Source organism: Macrobrachium nipponense, chromosome 5 (assembly GCF_015104395.2).
Source record: "Macrobrachium nipponense isolate FS-2020 chromosome 5, ASM1510439v2, whole genome shotgun sequence".
In the NCBI taxonomy this organism is placed as follows: Eukaryota; Metazoa; Arthropoda; class Malacostraca; order Decapoda; family Palaemonidae; genus Macrobrachium; species Macrobrachium nipponense.
This window is the reverse complement of record NC_061107.1, coordinates 90820659-90842509: the sequence shown is the minus strand read 5'-3', so window position 1 is coordinate 90842509 and position 21851 is coordinate 90820659. Positions and strand designations below refer to the sequence as shown.

Sequence of the window (21851 nt, the reverse complement as noted above, 5' to 3'; positions counted from 1 at the left end):
TTCAAGAGCAATGTTCACGGTCGAGTAGAATTTACATAGAGAACCTTGAATAATAGACTTCAATTATGTTTATTAAGAGGGCAAGGTCATATATGGCATTCAGTACACCATTTATCATGATTACATTGTTTCTTCAAATTACTGCCTATTGTTTTCAAGTTCTTGGGTAGTATTTCATGAAAGGAGCTCAAGAATATTTAAGCAAATATCCTTCTCATAATAGGAGTCCTATTATCTTTCACGTTAACGGTACATTATTCGGCATGGAAGTATTTAACAAAATTAGCAATTACCGAAGTTCAAAAAATGCCCTTGGATAAATGGAAAAGGTAAATTTAGATAATTTTCTATGAGAGCCTGGAATAATCAGTAACTCTAGAAATCACTTTATTCATATTCCAATACCTCATTTTCCCAAACAATCTTAATGTGCATCCTGTATATTCAGTGAATGGTATATTTTTTGTCATTTTGAGGAATGAATGACTTTCCAGTTTGAAAATTTTATCACATATATAAGACAAGAGCCCTGGATCACCAAATTTTCGTCAAAATCGAGGATAAGGTATTCGTCAGAAATGAAGAGAGTAAAGATGTGTTTCTTTCATCCTTCTGGTAAGAAACCCTTTGCTCTCGGGACACGGGTTCAGAATAGAAATTCATACCATGAGATTTCTTCTCGCTTTGATACTTCTAAAAATGACAGAGGGAATTTTTATGCACACGTCTATTCCCTGTAATCATGATAATAATGTATTAACCTCTGGTAGTGCAATTAACGTTGAAGGACAAATAAGCGATTAAAATTTGACCTTGGTAACCGAAGAGATCAAAATATCGAAACTTGCGCATGCGCATCAAGCCTTACACCTGTTGCAGGTGCCCGTTAAAAAGGTAGAGAGACTGCCCTCTGAACTTCAGTTCTCTCTTTTTTGGCAAAATCATAAGACCACTCCTTATGAAAGGACCATGTAAGTACATCTATACTCTGTTTTTTTCCATCTTTCCATCTGCCTGTGGTGGTCGCGCATGGTAACACTGCGTCCCGGGCTTTAAATAGTTACGCTATGTGTAAGTTTTAGGTAAATAAAAGGATATCTTGGTGTACATTTGCAACTGAAGAGTGTTTTAATAATTTACTTTACGCGAATTGCACCGTGAATATTGGAAATAGGATCAGATTTAAAGCCCGAGACGCAGTGTTACCATGCGCAAACACCACAGGCGGATGGACGGATGGAAAAAAACAGAGTATAGTCCTATTCAACTTTCCTGTTTTTTTAAGATATTCAGTTTTCTTTCCTGTATCTTTTCTTCTTTATCTATATAAGTCAACATGTAACCTCTCTATTTCAAAACTAACAAAAACTTTTAGTGTTTTATAGTTGTCTGGTTATATTAATTATCATTTTAAGATATATTTTTAGTTCAACACGTATTCGAACTTTTTTTGCTGGAAAATCAGTGTTTTTGTATTTAAACTATGCAACTTCCAACGGATCATATAATATATTGGATGCCGTAGACAAAGAGCGTTATGTAGAAAGCTTAAAAACTGCAAGGATTTACAGCCTGGCCACACTAGCGGGCATGCCCCGTCGGGCACTTCCTACCTTACTGCCATCTGTGTATAGTTTCTCTCGCTTCTGAAGCTGTTACCAGAAATCGCATCGTTCTGGCTACGAACTCGGTCGGTCAGTATAGCGGAATGGGTTATGGGGACAGTGTTTGCCCGTTAGTGTCAGGACAGGGCCTTACTGGTTTTGCATAGTATAAGCATCCATATTTGTGAAACTGTTGAATAGACTTCCTGCCAGTTTCATTGATAATGTTGCTCGAAAATTTAAGAGAGGATGTAATACCTCTTTAAATTTATTATTTCCCTTTGAATTATTTTCTGTTAATTCTCAGTTGTATTCACTTGTCTAGCTTTTGTGTGTGTGTGTGTGTGATTTGTTAGTACTCACTTATTGTTTGCATCATTGCACTAGATTTTTTAGGAACATTTCCAATATGAGTATCTGATTCTGTTAAAACTTTCTCAGCATCTGAATTAACTTTTGGCTTTTTACACACAAACACCCGGCACATACAAAACTAATTTTTATCATTTCCTTACCCATATTAATACCTGATTAATAAATGAGTGCTTTTGCGTCATGGAGTCTCTTCACCTACAATTTCACAAGAAAGATTTCACCTGATTTCTGCCCAGCAAACGAAGTGAATATTTAATTTTCGGTCTTTTACACTTTAAAGGGTTCCCGCTGTGAACGCAACTCTGCTAAGGGCCTTGACCCTACTTTTGGGGTCAGGGAAGACCCCAAACGAGGGTGTCAAACTATCATATGGATCGTCAGAACCGCTAAGTAATTCCTCCCCCTGCGACATACCGGAAGGATGTCACGCTTGCTACGATCCCTGCGCCTTGGATCCTCCAGAGCCCTGCAGAAGAGATCCTTTGGCCGGAATTCCTACAGATGATGACAGCCTCGCCATCCTCGCTAGCCTAGATTGGCCTCGGAGAGGTAATCATATGCTTCATAGTTTGCTTTCCATATTTGGTTGTAAGCAGATACACAAATATGTATATAGATACACACACTTACATATATATATACTATATTATAATATATAATATTTATATAATTATATATATATATATATACTATATATATCTATATATATATATAGATATGTATTACTATATTATATGTATAATTGATATAAATTTATAATATTTAAATAAATATATATATACATATATATATTGTAACCATAAAATGTAGATACATAGATTCGATTACTACATGCCTTTTAATTACTTTTTTAAACTGTTTACCCAGGTTGCTTTTCCTTCGGTATTGAAATATAAAGAATACTTACTTAAGTCCATAAATAAAACACGAGGGAAGTGCAAGATTCTGCTGGAATCTTCTCAATGAAAACATGAAAGTTCTAAATGAATGAAAATAATTGTTTCCACAGATCTGCAATGGTTCCTCGAGGCTTTCAAAGCAGCCAACAACAACTTTGAATTTGTGGAGCAGACAACTACTACTTCACCGTTTATCAACCTCAGTGTCGGCAGAAGTAAGAGGAAGGGTGTGGAGAAAGTGGATCCACGACAGAAACAGAGCGTATCTGCAGCGGTATTCGAAGGGCCAATCGTCATTACGGTGAATTGTGGCACAGTGTCCGAAGAGCAGATCGTGGACGTGGAGGATTTCGCGAACGAATTTCGACTTGATCTCGTCCTCTCGCTCTTGAAGAAAGACACGTCAAAAATCCAGTTGTAAGGAATGTCCCTTTCAGTTGATGATAGAAAACCGTTTATGACGACTCTGCTGAAATATTTATAGGACTTTACCCCAACTTCTAAGACGTAAACCATAACCGGTCATTTTACTTAATTTATCTTATGATTTCAATCCAAAAATCTTCCCATGGTTTTTAAGCTGTATTAAGTTCATCATGAAAAATGTTTTAATTTTGATATGCAAATGACTGTATTTTACTTTGATCCTAGAGGGATTAAATTTAATTGGCTGATATTAGCAAGATTTCGCTTGTGTTAGCATTGGAAATAAAATCTAGAACTTTTAATTCGGATCTCTAGACATTTTATCTCCAGTGATGCAAAAAATGTATTTAACTTCACATTGGTCTGAAGTTGATTGCAAAGTTATTTGTTTCTTTTAACTTCTGTAACGACCTGAAGTAAAATTTTACTATTGGGGGCAGAGAAATTGATTGATAAAATACAAATCTCTGATAATTACTTTAATCTTCAGTCTAGGAATACGTCATTTCTCGATCATAAATTAACCACTGGTTTTCAAAATAACTTATCAAAGGGCCTTGCGGGAAAGACCTTTGTTCAAATTACATTTTGAAGAGTGAAACCATGTTTTATCTGTAAAACATGACATTTTTTTCTTTTATTTTTTAGCTTATAGGTAAGATGGGTGAAAGAAGAGTGAGGGTAGTTAGGTAACTAACCATGGTAGGGAATAGTTTAGAAAGTCAAGTATAAGTAAGAGTAATGTAAAGTGTGGTTTATCCACAATTTCATTTGGGTCAGCATGACATTCATTTACAAAATATGATTTTCAGGGAAGCAATTCAGCGAGGAGTAGAGACACTGACCCAAAAGGAAACCCTGGAGCAGAGTCTTCGGGAGCAAAACGTAACCTTTGGAAACAACAGCGCCACCCTCAAGCATCAGTTGGCCTTCCGGAAGACGGACATCATCTCCACGCGATTGGCGAAGGTCGGCACCGTCATCAACGCGGCCGTCAGTGGCTTTGGCGAAATGTGGGTCTTCCAAGCTCGTAGTCGTGCTGTTGGAGCCTTTGGCGGTTCCAACTGCACAGTATCCTCAGGGAGGCTATTCCTCATACCGCTGGATGTGGAACAGTCTCACTGAGGATGTAGTAATGCAAAGGACCCTAAAGGAATTCACCTTGTAGTTTAATCATTTATTTATATTTTTAACTAGTTATATATAAAATTTATTCATTTATATTTTTTTCCTTTTCCAATAGCTCATAACTTCTTTCTGTACTTCCCATTACCTTCTGTTATGAAAGCCATATTCTTTATGAAAGCCATATCCTTTTAGAAACTTGAGTTTCAAGTCAACGGCCCCTGCCGGCTTGTTCCATATGAATAGGGTTCGTCCTCTGAATAATAATAACAATAACAACAACCAGATAGAATTATAATCTCTAGCCAGATTTGCTTTTCCAGGTTCAGGCCGACAAGAGTGTTAAGTGAACACCAATTCTACTTTAAAAAGTAGGAAAGTAGGGGAAAGTAAAATACTCCGGTGGAAAAGATGATGGGGCCTTGCCTTGTTGCGAGTACCCCTTGATAAGGCCATAATAGTTATGGCGAACAATAGGAAGAACTTTCAGATCTTAACGTGAGGGCAAATGATCACCAAGAGATTTCCTGCGTAAAGGAGTTGCAAGTTGGGTAATAATCCCTGTCAATATTTAACAGGCGCTTGCAGAGGAAGAAAAGAATGGCCAACTCCGGTCATCCACACCCCCCCCCCCCCCCCCCCCCTCAACTAGCTTGAGCCTTACACTTTATATGTTGCTTTTACTACATTATCTTCATGTCTTCTTACGGTGGCAAAATATTATAGGTATCATATTGGCTATTAATATTCATGATGCTTATATATACCTAAATTACTCAGTAATCTTCCGACTATACGAGAAGAACCTCCTCCATCATAGCTTAGAGAGAAGGCTCAAGTCAAACTTTCTTATATCCATCTTCATAACTCTTCTTCTACAACACTTTTACATCGTGGGGTTGTCTCATAAAAGTTATGCAAACCTGTTATAAATTAGTTAACTCTCATGCTGAAACATTTGGCCACCTCTCAAGGAGACTGGTTTTTCATCTTCATCGTCACTCAGGTTTATTTTTGAGGGACCTCTTACTGTTCCTCATTTTGTCCATCTAGGACTCGATTTATGAGTCAGTCAGTTTTCACCTTCCTTGAATAACGATCTTACATATTGTAACTGATTTTCAATGCTCACATATATAGATGTATGTAATCCCTGTATGTAGCATCTCAGTTGCATCCCTAAGCACAATTCTGTATTTCTTTATATTTATTCTTTGATGAATGCGCTCGATCAAAGCCAATAGGACCTTCTGTACTTCTGTATGCTGATATCATCATCTCAGATGTTAAACAATGTATTGCACTGGATCTACAATTGGGACAAATCAACGTTTCTATCTTGTTAGCCGTAAAAAATTTCTTTTGAAATGCAATATAATCAGTTTCACCAATAAAAGAAAAACCAATTGACTTAAACTGTTCAAAATGCTAAAGCACTCAGCGAGGAAATCTGCTCTCCAATGTTCAATCTCCTTGTCTCCAATCTCTCGCAGGACTGGTTTACCAGGCATTAGCTCAGTTGGTCTCATATTCCTGGGTGACCTTCCTACCTGTAAGAACAGGTTCAGCTCGTTCTTGAGACCCAGGTTGGCGGTTTGCAACCCGAACGATCCTTATCGAACGCTGGACGGGAGTTGCAATAACGTGGACAACGATCTCTGGGGAGCAGCATTCACGGCTTTCAGGAGAGACCTTGCTCCCTCGTATGACGATGGTGAGCCGAGTTTATTCTCATCAACTTACCTATGTATTTGTTTCCTTTTCGTTTTAGGATAACGTGGAAAAACACGCAAAAGAACCAAATGACCCATTCATAAACAACAGATTTAATAATACCATTTCTATCTGCAAAACCAAAGCATTTTCCACAGGGGTGAGCACTTTCCGTCTGTCAGTCTTGGGAAACGGATTACCCAGCGCCCGGCTGATAAGCAACTCGATGAACAACGTCAGAAGCAAACCCTCCAAATCGTACTCCATCTTGCACGTGACCTACGGTCAGTTTATTGATCATGACCTCACATCTACGCCCCTCTCTCGAGGTTAGTTACCTTTCCCGATATTTCTATCGTTCTTTTCGTTTAAATTCATTTTGCATCATAGAAACTGCTACAATCTCTTTATGGCTGTCGCTTGATGCCCGATTCACACATTGGCGATTCAAGGCCGCGCCCTTCGCAGTGGTTGGTTTTGGCGACATCGCCACCAGTCGCGGTCGTAATGAGCACATTTTCGGCCGTTACGACAGGCGCAGTCTTGAATAGTCAATGTGTGAGTCGGGCATGAAGGTCATCGGAACTTATAGAGGTTTATTTTTGGTTTTCACAATTACCTATGAATCTTGTAAAAAGTGAAGAGTTGTTATATATATATATATATATATATATATATATATATATATATATATATATATATATATATATATATATATATAAGAATAACTTGATCACGAAATATATAAAACGTGGTGCTATGTATCAATAAAGGTGATGCCACGGAGGAAAATGAGAAGACGAGAATTGCCAAGATCTTTCGGTCTACACGACCCTTTACTTGTGCCTCAAGTAAAGGGTCGTGTAGACCGAAAGATCTTGGCAATTCTCGTCTTTTCATTTTCCTCCGTGGCATCACCTTTATATATATATATATATATATATATATATATATATATATATATATATATATATATATATGGTATGTGTGTAATTTCTTGAAGTATTCAGAAGTTTGGAATAACACAATGTTATTATTTCCAGCATCATTCTTCGGTTACCCCGTTTCGGAGTCACCTATAAGATGCTGCTTCGAGGGCTTTGAGACACCCTTCGGCTTACATCCAGAATGCGCTCCTATCAAAATACCTTTCAATGATCCCCTTTACAGTTGCTTCCACCAAGAATGTATGGAGTTCGTCCGATCCGCTCCTGCGAGTGGGGACTGCCAAATGGGTAAGGGTTGGTCGTCTCTCTCTCTCTCTCTCTCTCTCTCTCTCTCTCTCTCTCTCTCTCTCTCTATCATTAAATGGTCATACATATAGATATATATATATACACATGTGTGTGTGAGTGCACATATGAAAGCGCGTTCATGTAAACGCATATAAATGCGAATTTGATGGGTTCATATTTAGTATTATAATGGCCACTCAGGGTCCCTTCTTTTTGTTCTCACAAATTATTTCGTAATTCAAGAAAAATCTCCTAGCCCAATTCTTCATCAGCCTACGTAAAGTACATCAATGCATGACATAAGCAAGGTGGTAAATGTTTAAGGGCTCTATAAACTCTTGCCACATTTATTTTTGATGTTTTGAGGAATGTATCTGCCCGCGCAAGTTGACTATTCAGTTCCTGCGTACGGAGATTAGAGATCTACTTTTAATACCCTTTCAATTTCCTCTTTCCTTCCCATTATGAAAATTCTTGTAAATTTTTTTCTCCCTCTTTCATTTAAGCACGATACGAAAACATTTGCCATTACCAGTCGTAAGGTAACACGTAATAAAGAAAAATAAGATTTTACTTGGGAAGCCTCGCAATAGAGATTGGTTACCAGAGCAACAATGCTCGAACAATCTTGGCTACCGGCGCCATAAAAGTAAAGAAAACTATTGATCAGCTTTTAAAATTTGGAGGAATGTTAATTTCCTGCAAACACTTCTCGCAACACAGAGATGAGTACGGTTTCTCGTTCATTCCTTCTTTATACGAACTTTGTGTTTATTAAGGTTTTGATAATTTTCGTGTCAACAGGCCCAAGGGAACAGACCAATCAGCATTCGTCATACTTAGATGGGTCAGTTATATATGGAGTCAAACCCGAAGAGACTGACGATCTGAGAACCTTCGTAGATGGCCTTCTAAAAATCCAGGTATATATACTTAGATAACTCTCTCTCTCTCTCTCTCTCTCTCTCTCTCTCTCTCTCTCTCTCTCTCTCTCTCTCTCTCTCTCTCTCTCTCTCTACCAGTCGAAATGTAATCTTATAAAGTAAGTTAAACTGTAAGAATAAGTATCCATGGTGATAAGGATTTAAAATGACGTTTTAGTTCTTATAACTAGCTTTTGCACCGAAATCCCGTCTGATGCAGTTTCTTGATCTGTTGATCGAGCTATCCTAAGCTATCTTTATAAAATCGATATATACATATATATATATATATATATATATATATATATATATATATATATATATATATATTATATATGTAAATATATATAATATATATCTATATATATATATAATAGATATATATATAATCTATATAGGATATATATACATACATACATACCTATGAGGTTGTGTTTTCCAAAATTTTCTTGATGTGTCTAGTATTTTACTCTTAAAACGCCACATTGTATATAAATAAAGCACTTCACTAATTTTCGAACAAAATCTAAATACTTAAATCGATTCACTTTTGCGACTAAAAGGTAACAGTCAGAGTTGCTTGAAAGTAAATAAAGTTTACTTTATCTTTCTAGCTCTCCAAGGATGGCCAAGTGCTTCTTCCCAAAGACTCTGCGAGTGGAGGCCAGTGTAACACCCCGGAGAGAATGCAGATAGGAGAATTTTGTTTCAGGGCAGGTTTGTACGAAAAGGATGTTGAATATTCCAACAGATACAGAGAGAATTTGAAGGTTAAAGGCGGGCGAACGAATTACGAAAGAGGGTTTGTCAAGACAAGTTATGGTAATGAACAATACGAATAATGACGAAGTTTAGTTCGAGCTCGCTAATAATGAAGACGAGATCAACATACACAATGTCAGTGATGTAAACTGACAAAGTTACAATCTACAGGAATATTGTGATATTGCAAATGATAATACAGACTTATATTTATACATTTATAATGAACAAAAGGAGAGTAATTTACATGCAATCATTTACTGATCTTAAAATATAAACACAACTACAGAGTAATGATTCTGAAAACGGTTCCACAGGTGACGGTCGAGTGAACGAACAGATTTTACTGACGTTCTTCCAGACGGTCTGGGCCCGCGAGCACAACAGGGTCGCCAAGATCCTGAAGAGAAGCAATGTCGACTGGAATGATGAGAAGCTCTTCCAGGAAACCAGGAGGATCGTGGGGGCTCAGCTGCAGCAAATTACTTACTCTGAATTTTTACCGTCCCTCATTGGTTAGTCACTAAAGAAAGGTAGTTCTCTCTCTCTCTCTCTCTCTCTCTCTCTCTCTCTCTCTCTCTCTCTCTCTCTCTCTCTCTATTTATCTAAATCTTCATCATCACTGTCATTAGCGTCATCACTGGCGTCAGATTTTACCTCTGCGGTGCTAGATGTGCAATGAATTCTTTGTACCCTTATTTGTTTTGTACACTTTTTGTTTGTGTCATTCCTAAACTTTATACCACTTTTCAGTGATTTTCTGGTCTTCCTATAGGCCTCCGTCCTGGAATTTTCATAGCTAATACAGTATTTCTCTGACTGATTACTACTCTCACTTCCTCACCGCATTCCCAAACCATTTCTGTCTATTCTCCAACCTCTAGCCCGCACACCTCATTAACTTCCTTGTTTGTGTCCCGATCTTCCCGAAACACTCCAGCGATGATTTTCAAAACATCACAGCCATGCCTCTTCGCAATACCTATTTCAGGTCCTCCTAGACATACAGGACTTGGATTTTGTTCTCCTTTTACGACTTTGCTACTCCTATTTACTATAGTAAATTCACATCAACCGTGCATGTGATGTCTAGGCCAGTCCCTTACAACGCTCCTGATTGGTTGTTGATAAGCCAATCGTAGGGCTGGAAACTCTCAGTCTCTCTCGAGAGTTCACATAGGTAGGATGTGTGTGCCATCTTTCCTGAGGTATATGTCTTTCAGGAGAAATGGTACATCCATCCTGTCTACGTGAACTCTCGAGAGAGACTGAGAGTTTGTAGCCCTGTCATAGGCTTATCAACAGCCAATCAGGAGCGTCGTAAGGGAAGGGCCTAGACGTCAAATGCACGGTTGATGTGAATCTACTATAGTAGTCTAGCAATGCTTCTCCATTTCATTCAGACGTCTTTTAATCCAGCCCTCCGAATGTAAGTTTCACAATTCTGTATGCTGCGAAGGTAAAAGATTTGATCTACCACCTCCAAGGTCCTCTTAAGAGTGCACGTCGAGCACCGAAAGCCATTTACCCTGTTTATATTTTGCAATCTGAGCATCAAAAACCTGTGAAACCATTTGTTACGTCTGACACATTATGGTGCATCCCTTCTGAACCTCTACCGCTATACCAAAAGATACTTTTTTTCTGTCAACACCGGGTCATCTGCAACATGCAGGCTCCCAGTGACCTTTCTTTCTGCAAAGCACCCCATTGCTGCTATAAGCAATCAAGAACCTGGTATTGATCCGTCGAGAAAAGTCGTCATTTTGTTTTTCATTCCACGGTATTCATACTGAATTCAATCAAATTCTTTCTACCAACCTCTAGGGCCAACTTTGATGGCTACCTCCAAGCTGAACCCGTTAGAGGGAGACCAACAAACAACCGACTACGTCGAGTTCATCAATGCAGCAATCGCCAATAATTTCGCCACAGCTGCCTACCGGTTTGGACACAGCTTAATTGCAGTAAGAAAGAGATATATGAAAGTTGCCTTCTATTGTGAGAAATATTATTGGCATCACGTAAATAAGAGATAGTCCTTAATGTGTGCGTCTCCGTAGGCTTGGAACATATACATACATATATACATAAATAAAGGTATAAGCCACGAAGGAAAGTGAAACACTGGAGTAACTGCAAGATCTTTCGACTCAACGTCCTTTGCTTAGCAGACTGACTGACATACACGAGAAACTGAGAGGACAAGGAAGGTTGGTATAAGTGACAGATAGGGATTATAAGGAGATAAGTACCTAGAATCCAACACACTTTCGTGGTTTACACCTTTATTTATGCATTTATCACGTTCCAAACTTTCGTGATCTAGTTATACACATATATACATGCGTAAAGAGAACAAGACTAGAGATTCTTTTTAGGGAGCAGATTAAGAAAAGTATAGAAATATATGGGAAAAAGTAAAGAACACATGAAATTCAAAGTAAAAAATCTAAAGGAAACGCAGTGAAGTTATAGACTTCCTCAAAGCCTCAGCTGTCGCTATCACCAGAGCTCTGTTGCAGCAGCTGTAGCAAAGCGGCTTATCTTTACATTGCTAGCTCCGAAGACCATGAATTAAACAACAAATACAGGGGAGATTACGAAAAATCTAAGTAATGCAGTAAGGTACGAACAGAGAAAATCTTTGAGGTTAGTAGTTTTAGTCGGGAATTTCTTAATCCATAATAAGTTATTGAATTTGTACTTTGTATTCCTATTCTGTGTGCTTATAAAGCTTAATTTGTATTAAATGAGTAAGCCATTTTATAAAATCACATCAAAATTGGGTTTTGTATTGATCAAGGGGATGGCCCCAATTAGATTTGGTTAGCTCATTTCACACACATACTACATGCACATACTCACACACAAACATATATAAATAATGTGCATATATACATTATATGTATGTATGCATATCACTTGTGGCGGTATCTGTATTTCAAAACAGACAACATTTTTTTCTTATTTCGTATATCTTTGATCTACAAGACTGCAGTTTTGAGAAAGAGATAATTACGAAACCCAAGCTAGAAAACAATAAAAGGGTAACATCACCATATCAAACCTGAACAACTGAAATGAATGCATAATGAGATCGCTGAACGGCCAAAAAATAAACATTTTAAAGTTTCAAGCTTATATGTAAATTCATTTCCACCCATGAAGGTCTATTTAGAATTACTTATGCTCAAGGAAGTCTTGTTCTTATTCAGTAAACATGTAGTAATGGTGCTTTATTAGTGGATCGTAGACTACAGTATCAATTGCAATTCTTCACTTTTTTGTTTTTCCTATTACAGTTGTTCCTCTTTGCCAAAACTGAGATCCACGCCCATCAATAAAATCCTTTTCCTGTGTTGCAGGACAACGTCCTCTTCGTAACGAAATACGGCAAAACTACCCCGAAGGAGTTGTCGACGATGTTCTTCAACCCTTTCGACCTCTACAAGAAAGACGGAATGTGCGATGTGGCCCGCGGAGGGTTGAACCTTCCCCAAAACGCAATGGACCCCCACTTCACTCCAGAGGTCCTTCATTTATTGTCTTTGGTCACGTCTAATGCAGTACAATATTTGATTTTAAACGAAATCTTCAATTAGTTAACTTGAATTAATTTCCTATCTATTCCCCCAAACTTATTGTTACTTGTTTTTATTCATACACATTAAGTTGGTATCATGAATAATCCCATTTTTTAACATTCTATCTTTCTCATCATTTCAGATTAAATTGGACTCTTTTCTTTTAAAACTATTATGTTCCCTAGTTTCCTGGTCTGTCCAGTGACTAGCATGAATTTTTTACAATGAACAGACAATCCTTTTGTGCCGTTACGGACAAAACTTTGAATTTGACGTGTACTTTAATTCAGTCTGAATAAAATTCTTCCAGTGCACAATTATCACTTTTTATCTTTTCGCCTTGGAGCAAGGGAAAGATTAAGCATTTCCGCGAAATGTTTCATGTCGAGAGATGCCAACTGTCTTTCTGCAATTTAAGCGCTCAAAAGTGAATTCCTCTTGGCTGCATTTTCTTTATTCAGCCTGAGAAATAATGATATGTTGCTAGTTTCTGCATCCGATGATAATTGCGTTGGAATCAATCTAACTATTAACACACACAAACAAAATGTATATGCATATTTGTGTATATACAACATACTACATATTATATATATATATATATATATATAATATACATACACAAAAAAAAACTAAATATTATATATGATGATAGAGATATATATAGATAGAATATATAAATAATATATACATGACATACATAGGCATAATATATAATAGTATTATATGCTAGATAATTATAGATAGATAATATATCTAGATATATATATAATATATAATATGATATATGTATATGCATATATATATATATATATATATATATATATATATATATATACTGTATATATATATAATTATATATATATATATATATATAAATATAATAATATATATATATATATACATATATATATGCCCGTATATATATATATATTATATATATATATATATATATATATATATATATACATACATATATGTGTGAATGTATGTATACATGTGAGTGTGCGTATTCCGCACATTTTTCTGACAATTGCTGAATCTAACTAAAGTTCTTATTATTTTAAGGGACGCTAAACGGCCTAATCCAAGGGATCTCATTTCTCTTCTGCAACAGGTTGCAGGAAAGCTCTTCCGAGGCACAAGTCCATTCGGTCTCGATCTCCTCTCCCTAAACATCCAGAGGGGGCGAGACCACGGCCTGCCTCCGTACAACAGATGGAGAGTCCTCTGCGGTCTTCCGAGGGCAAACTCCTTCGACGAACTGAAAGATCAAATGACAGAGGCGCGGATTATGGCTCTCGCGCAAGTTTATGAGTAGGAAACATGGCTCTTTTGATCGGTCAAATTGCTCGTAGAATTCATGAGAATTTTATAGACTTTTTTTATCGCTTTCTTTCCCCAAATACATACACACACGAAGTAAAACTGTTACTTTTCCGTTTAGTAGTTAAGTTGCTGTATATCCATTTCGTTTGTAAGTAGCTTAATGGTAAAATGTTCTTCCAACGCTGAGATAAACAGCTCTGGAGTATTTATAACGCATGACAGTTTGGCATTATCATATAATAAAGTACAATACATTACCGAGTTTGCGTGCATGTAATGTTATTTATGAATGGATGCGAAAAAAAGAATTTGAATGTGTTTCTCTTGTGTAGTGGCTGAGATATAATGAAACTGATTCACTTATTCAAAGATCTACAAACAATATTTTTGCATTTAGTCCAACATTTTTGTATTGATGAGATTAAATTAATCAAGAAAAGGGGACCCGTCTATATCAAAGACAACGTTGAACTTGTACCAAACGAAAAAAAGGTTTTAGCAAGAAAGAAGAAGAAGAAAAAGGGAACTTCGTATGCTTGGAAAGTAGAGTGAAATAGAATCATGGCAGCCTAGATATCCGCATATTCCAGAATGCCAAAATATGAGGAAGAATGTTTGCACGTTTGACGAGACATTTTTCTGACTTTCACTTTACAACAATTCATTACCTAATTACTTTTTTCCTTTTATCCTTCTTTTTCCTTAACTTTAGTGAGTTATCTGCTGACATGTTCATCATCCAGTATGTGGATTAGGTAATTTCTTATGAATCCCTGTCATTCCAGATCCTGGGTCACATTCACATCTTTGGTTTAAAAAATTAACCTACCTCGTGGTGAATATTGGCAATGAATATAATGGTATTATCTTGTTATTATCCAGCCACGTCGACGATATCGACCTGTACGTGGGGGGCGTGTCCGAAAACCCCATACCAGGAGCACTTCTGGGCCACACTTTCACGTGCCTAGTACACAATCAGTTCTACAGAATGAAATACGGCGACAGATACTGGTTCGAATACAAGGATGGTCCAGGAGCTTTCACGAAAGGTAAATATTGCCTTACATTTCTCTCTCGCGTAGGCCTAAGATAGTATTTTGGTGAAATAAGTTGTTTACTGCTAAGAGTATCAGACGTGAACTCGGAATCTTATTAACATTTAATGTATTTTGAATATTATATTTTTCCTCACAGTCATACAATGCGTAGACCACTGGTTTTCCAGCTCAAAAAATACATCAAAGATATTACTGCAGTAACTCTGTTACTTCTATTTTTCACCGTAATAAGCTAATATCTTTTTCCTTCTTTCTTTTTTGAAGCTCAAATCAAGCAACTGCACAGAGTCACTTTAGCAAGGGTCATGTGCAACAATTTGCCTGAGCTCGCCTACATCCAGCGCTGGCCGCTGAAGACCCCTGGTCCCGACAACCCGAAGGTTTGCTGTAAATCCATCCGCCAGTATAACCTGGATCCCTGGAATCCAGACTTTGTGGAGGTGGAAGAAGAAGTAGAAGAAAAGAAATGCTGCGATGATCAGTATGGAGATGATTGTTGTGAAAATGAAAACCAACGGAAATAATGCTGTTGAAGATAAAGCGTTCTTAACTTCTTATGTCATCTTGCATGAATAAATCCAAAGAGAATAGCTTATAAATCACATCCCGTCAAAACCATACAAATGGCTGAACCACAAGAGTTAAAGACAGCAGGTTATAGATAGGAATTCTGGAGTCAACTAATGAAACAACGTATTCTACCCATATCGTATTTTATATATTGGGATCTCATCGATTGTTTGACTTCAATTTACCTATGATCGTCATTCTATAAAGCCGTATTTTTAGTACGAATTCGTATATGTTCAGAGATGATCCAAATTAATTGTAATAGTTACGGATCCTTTATCAGTCGATTTCATTAGTTAGGCATTTTAATCTACCAACCTGCTATCCTTTGTACAGGGATAACTGCATACTTTCATTGCCCCATATTTAACTAAGATTTGTTTTGTTATTACTAATCTACCTCTGTTCTTCTATAATAATAATAATAATAATAACAATAACAATAACAATAATAATAATAATAATAATAATAATAATAATAATAATAATAATAATAATAATAATAATAATAATAATAATAATAATTACCTAGAGGAGACAAACACCATCCCCTATCAACAGAAAGGCTGCAGAAGGAAGTGTAGGGGCACAAAAGACCAGCTCCTGATAGACAAAATGGTAATGAAGAACAGTAGGAGAAGGAAAACCAACCTAAGCATGGTATGGATAGACTATAAGAAAGCCTTCGACATGATACCACACACATGGCTAATAGAATGCCTGAAAATATATGGGGCAGAGGAAAACACCATCAGCTTCCTCAAAAATACAATGCGCAACTGGAATACAATACTTACAAGCTCTGGAATAAGACTAGCAGAGGTTAATATCAGGAGAGGGATCTTCCAGGGCGACTCACTGTCCCCACTACTCTTCGTAGTAGCCATGATTCTCATGACAAAAGTACTACAGAAGATGGATGACGGGTACCAACTCAAGAAAAGAGGCAACAGAATCAACCATTTGATGTTCATGGACGACATCAAGCTGTATGGTAAGACCATCAAGGAAATAGATACCCTAATCCAGACCTGTAAGGATTGTATCTGGGGACATCAGGATGGAGTTTGGAATAGAAAAAAGCGCCTTAGTCAACATACAAAAAGGCAAAGTAGCGAGAGCTGAAGGGATAAAGCTACCAGATGGGAACAACATCAAACACATGGATGAGACAGAATACAAATACCTGGGAATAATGGAAGGAGGGGATATAAAACGCCAAGAAATGAAGGACACGATCAGGAAAGAATATATGCACAGACTCAAGGCGATACTCAAGTCAAAACTCAACGCCGGAAATATGATAAAAGCCATAAACACATGGGCAGTGCCAGTAATCAGATACAGCGCAGTAATAGTGGAATGGACGAAGGCAGAACTCCGCAGCATAGATCAGAAAACCAGGTAACATATGACAATACACAAAGCACTACACCCAAGATCAAATACGGACAGACTATACATAACACGAAAGGAAGGAGGGAGAGGACTATTAAGTATAGAGGACTGCGTCAACATCGAGAACAGAGCACTGGGGCAATATATGAAAACCAGTGAAGACGAGGGGCTAAAGAGTGCATGGGAAGAAGGACTAATAAAAGTAGACGAAGACCCAGAAATATACAGAGACAGGAGAATGACAGACAGAACAGAGGACTGGCACAACAAACCAATGCACGGACAATACATGAGACAGACTAAAGAACTAGCCAGCGATGACACATGGCAATGGCTACAGAGGGGAGAGCTAAAGAAGGAAACTGAAGGAATGATAACAGCGGCACAAGATCAGGCCCTAAGAACCAGATATGTTCAAAGAACGATAGACGGAAATAACATCTCTCCCATATGTAGGAAGTGCAATACGAAAAATGAAACCATAAACCACATAGCAAGCGAATGCCCGGCACTTGCACAGAACCAGTACAAAAAGAGGCATGATTCAGTGGCAAAAGCCCTCCACTAGAGCCTGTGCAAGAAACATCAGCTACCTTGCAGTAATAAGTGGTACGAGCACCAAACTAAGGGAGTGATAGAAAACGATCAGGCAAAGATCCTCTGGGACTATGGTATCAGAACGGATAGGGTGATACGTGCAAACAGACCAGACGTGACGTTGATTGACAAAGTCAAGAAGAAAGTATCACTCATTGATGTCGCAATACCATGGGACACCAGAGTTGAAGAGAAAGAGAGGGAAAAAATGGATCAGTATCAAGATCTGAAAATAGAAATAAGAAGGATATGGGATATGCCAGTGGAAATCGTACCCTTAATCATAGGAACACTAGGCACGATCCCAAGATCCCTGAAAAGGAATCTAGAAAAACTAGAGGCTGAAGTAGCTCCAGGACTCATGCAGAAGAGTGTGATCCTAGAAACGGCACACATAGTAAGAAAAGTGATGGACTCCTAAGGAGGCAGGATGCAACCAGGAACCCCACACTATAAATACCACCCAGTCGAATTGGAGGACTGTGATAGAGCAAAAAAAAAATAATAATAATAATAATCTAGAACATTGCGGTAAGGAAGCGGAAACGAAATACCTACTACCTAATATTAGGCCAAGGTGGAGATACAGTTTACCGCTAACGCATTAGAAATATCCGACGCTGAGTTATCACTTAGATCTACCAATATCTATATTTTAATTACTTTGTCAAGCTTTTCTTATTATGTTTGAGAGTACCCTTAAGCAAGGGAACTCTTCTAAAAAAGTAGGGAGTTGTACAAAGGCTGACACAGTTCATAGTTTGGGAGTAATGTTATACTGTTCGTTTTCTATTATGGATAATCCTATAAAACTAAGAAAACTAAGTAATCATACTTTTAACGTAGACTGTGTTAAACAGTTATTCATTTCCGTCTCCATCATTCCGCCCTCAATATCTCATCTACAAATAGAACTTCCGTAATTTCCATTATGAGATCATGGAATTGAAAGGAATATAAAATTTAAACCAAAAGCCAGGCTCTGGGACCTATGAGGTCATTCAGCGCTGGAAGGGAGGTTGAAAGTAAAGAGGTTTTTTCCCAAGGTGTAACAGGAAGAAGACCTCGTAGTTGCACTGCGAAATAATTGGATGTCACTTTGGCTTGTTATCTACTTGTCACCTACTCCGATGTGCTAGTACTAAACACCATATGGTAAATGTAAAGTAGAAAGGCCACACTAAGATACCGTTTAATAATATAATTTCTCGACCACACAATATAGAAATGTGTGCATAAAAGACTTTGATCCCCGAGGGGCTATTACTAAACACGGCTTCCCAAGGAGCTTCCGCCATGTTTAGTACTAACACCTCGGTGTTAGTACTAAACACGGTACTTAGATGATACTTAGATAACATGCCAAAGTAGCACCAACAATTGTTAGGAGAGGGTGGAGAGAAAGATGGAAGAAAGAGAATATGAACAGAGGTATAGTAAAAGAAATGAAAGGGTTGCAGCGAGGGGCCGAAGAGGCGTTGCAAAGATTCTCAAGTGCACTACGTGAGGTGCACTGACTACACTACCCCGATACCGGGCCTTATGGTATTGTGTTTCACTCCATCCAGCCTTTTGACTTCCACAGCTAAACATTCATGAATCATGATATAACAATAAAACAATATTTAAAAGTTTCTGTCATTTAGGGAAAAGAGCTTAGAGATTTCCTAGAATAATTCAATTGGTTATATTTGGTATAAACAAAAGAATGTTATTTTCGAAAAAATTTAAACCTAACACTTCACTCATAGTTCCTTATAGTTATATGGTTATGTATACTAAACCAATAACAATTTCGCTGTGATTCTGAAGAATCTTACAAAGAAAGGTGGATGATAACAGCATTACTTAATGACATCTTTTCTTGCTAAATGCTTTTATCCTTGAACCGCAGCTTTCCTAGACTCATTCTCTTCAAACACTTCGACCAGATAATTGCCCCATAGACGTATTATAAGAGCTGCGGGAATTTTAACAAATGTCGCAGGTGCCTCGAAGGGCACTTCATATGTCCCCATTGATAAGGATGAAGGTTAAAACATATATGTATGTATATATATATATAATATATATATAAATATATGATATATATATTATATATATATATATATTATATATTATGTATGTATGTATGTTATGTCTGTATGTATGTATGTATGTATGTATGTATGATGTAATGTATGTATGTATGTAATGTTATGTTATGTATTATGTATATAACATATAGATATATATAATATATAATATCTATATCTATATATATATTTATAATAAATATATATATATGTATGTATGTAATCGGTATGTGTGGATGTATGTATAAGTATGTATAAGTATGATATGTATATATATATATATATATATATACATATAAATATATATATATATATATATATATATATATATATATATATATATATATATATATATATATATACTTTAGGTAATCTCGGCCACTAGTATGAAGATGTAAATGAAACCAATGCCCGTAATACAGGGTGATCAAAAAGTCCCTGTGCACCTAATGTTTTATGATACGACACTTGACTGGCAACATAACCCTTAATTAAAATCTGTTTTATTATTTTGTTTGATCCTTAATGAAAACATTATAAATATTAGTACATTTTATTTTATTTCAGATCTTAATTAAGAGTTATGCTGCCACTCAAGTGTCGTATCATAAAACATTAGGTGCACAGGGACTATTTGATCACCCTGTACAAAGACTGAGGAGAAGCAAATAGGAAATAAATATTTCCTTCAAAGGTCTACACATGACAACGACTTCCGTCATTTAATCGTTACTAATATTTTAATAACAGCTCTTATTCTTATTACCTTGTACTTGCCATTATTAACCTCGTATTAATTTTCCAGCATAATTCAATAATCAACGTCAGGTACGATATTTGATCAAAATGATTGTCTTTGCCATTATTATTGTTTCTGCTAATGTTATCATAACGTTATTAGCTAACTTTCACCAACAGACTTATTTTTTCGGGGAGTGCTGCTATTAAACTGCTTTTCTGTACTAGCTAAAATTAGTTCATAGTCCACACAGAGTAGAGTTCGTTGAATTTGCAAAAAATGTCGAAGGGCTTTTGTGTCTTCCAAAATCCAAAATTTGGAGAGAATTCTTTTGCATTTTTAACGAATGTATATCCTGTCCTACTGCTTTTAATCAAATAAGAATCTGCTATTCTTTTCTTGTCTTTTGTTTTCACTTATATCTTCCATAATGCGTTCTGTATACTTGGTGGGCCTATTCGTTTTCCCGGCACGAAATTCCTTTCTTATTGCACAAGAGGATTAATTGTTTTTCCCGAGTTGTTCTCAGGTCGTCGGCGAATACAGAAGTTGCGTAAGTTTTGACAGACACATTTGTTGGAATACATTGCCTATCAGTTAAAGGCTACTGAGTATGATTATGTAAAGTGAACCCCCGAAACCAAATAAATATGTCAAGGTTTAGATATTTTTCTACCCTCGCCGTTTCAAACTTGATGTTCTGATATTTCCATTCTCAGTGCATTCTGCTACGATTACGATACTTCGACTACGTGCTTAATTCTGAAGGATCCAATCCTAAGATCTATAAAAACTATTCCCTTGGATCATCCATATGCATTGCTAGAGGAAAGAATTCTTTGCCTTCTTCCCCGTAAACATAAATTGAATAATTCACTCGATATTTAATTCCACAATTTCATCCGAAAATAAAATTGATAAATAATGATGGAAATGTCCCTACACTATTTGACTACATATTTTATTGATATCGAAGGGAAATCTATATAAATATTATTCTGCACTAGAAATTTACAATATCCTTACATAGTCTTGAATTCCCCTTCCTCATATCCATGGGCTTCTATATAAACAGGCAATCATTATCATCATTAATATCTTCTTTCTGGGGATAATTAGCCTCATAAGCCATCATGCTTCGATGGGAGTTTGTCTTCACTGTTTAGCATGAATTGGCGACCTCACATGGTGACAAGATATGCAGAGGTTATCTAAAGGAAAATTTTTTAAATAATCAGGTCTCATGATGAATCTATCTTCTGAAATAAACTCGAAAAATCCCTTGGTTTGATAATAAAACCATCTCCAGTAACTTTGGACAGTAGAGAATTATCGTCCTCATCCAGACACTCGGTTACAATGCTTTGATGACTGACCCACGACGTACCATACCAAAAGATCATTCCGGACACAAGAGTAAATCTGGATTGACA

At 36.8% G+C, this 21851-nt stretch overlaps 1 protein-coding gene across 1 annotated transcript; it reads left to right on the top strand.

The window, feature by feature from the left end:
• Positions 1–885: 885 nt before the first annotated feature.
• LOC135215503 (chorion peroxidase-like) lies at positions 886–15629 on the top strand. Its single transcript, XM_064250298.1, has 15 exons — positions 886–971; positions 2260–2528; positions 2989–3295; positions 4117–4317; positions 5923–6143; positions 6301–6471; positions 7186–7377; positions 8182–8300; positions 8915–9017; positions 9380–9577; positions 10890–11029; positions 12431–12595; positions 13767–13966; positions 14861–15030; positions 15304–15629. Coding segments are annotated over exons 1-15 (2718 nt in total). The 5' UTR covers positions 886–969; the 3' UTR covers positions 15564–15629.
• The last annotated feature ends 6222 nt before the right edge of the window (positions 15630–21851 follow it).

Coding starts and splice junctions, on each gene's coding strand:
- LOC135215503 (XM_064250298.1), top strand. Junction 4,318..5,922: donor GTCAGTGGCTTTGGCGAAAT/GTGGGTCTTCCA, acceptor AATCTCTCGCAG/GACTGGTTTACCAGGCATTA. Junction 7,378..8,181: donor GAGTGGGGACTGCCAAATGG/GTAAGGGTTGGT, acceptor TCGTGTCAACAG/GCCCAAGGGAACAGACCAAT.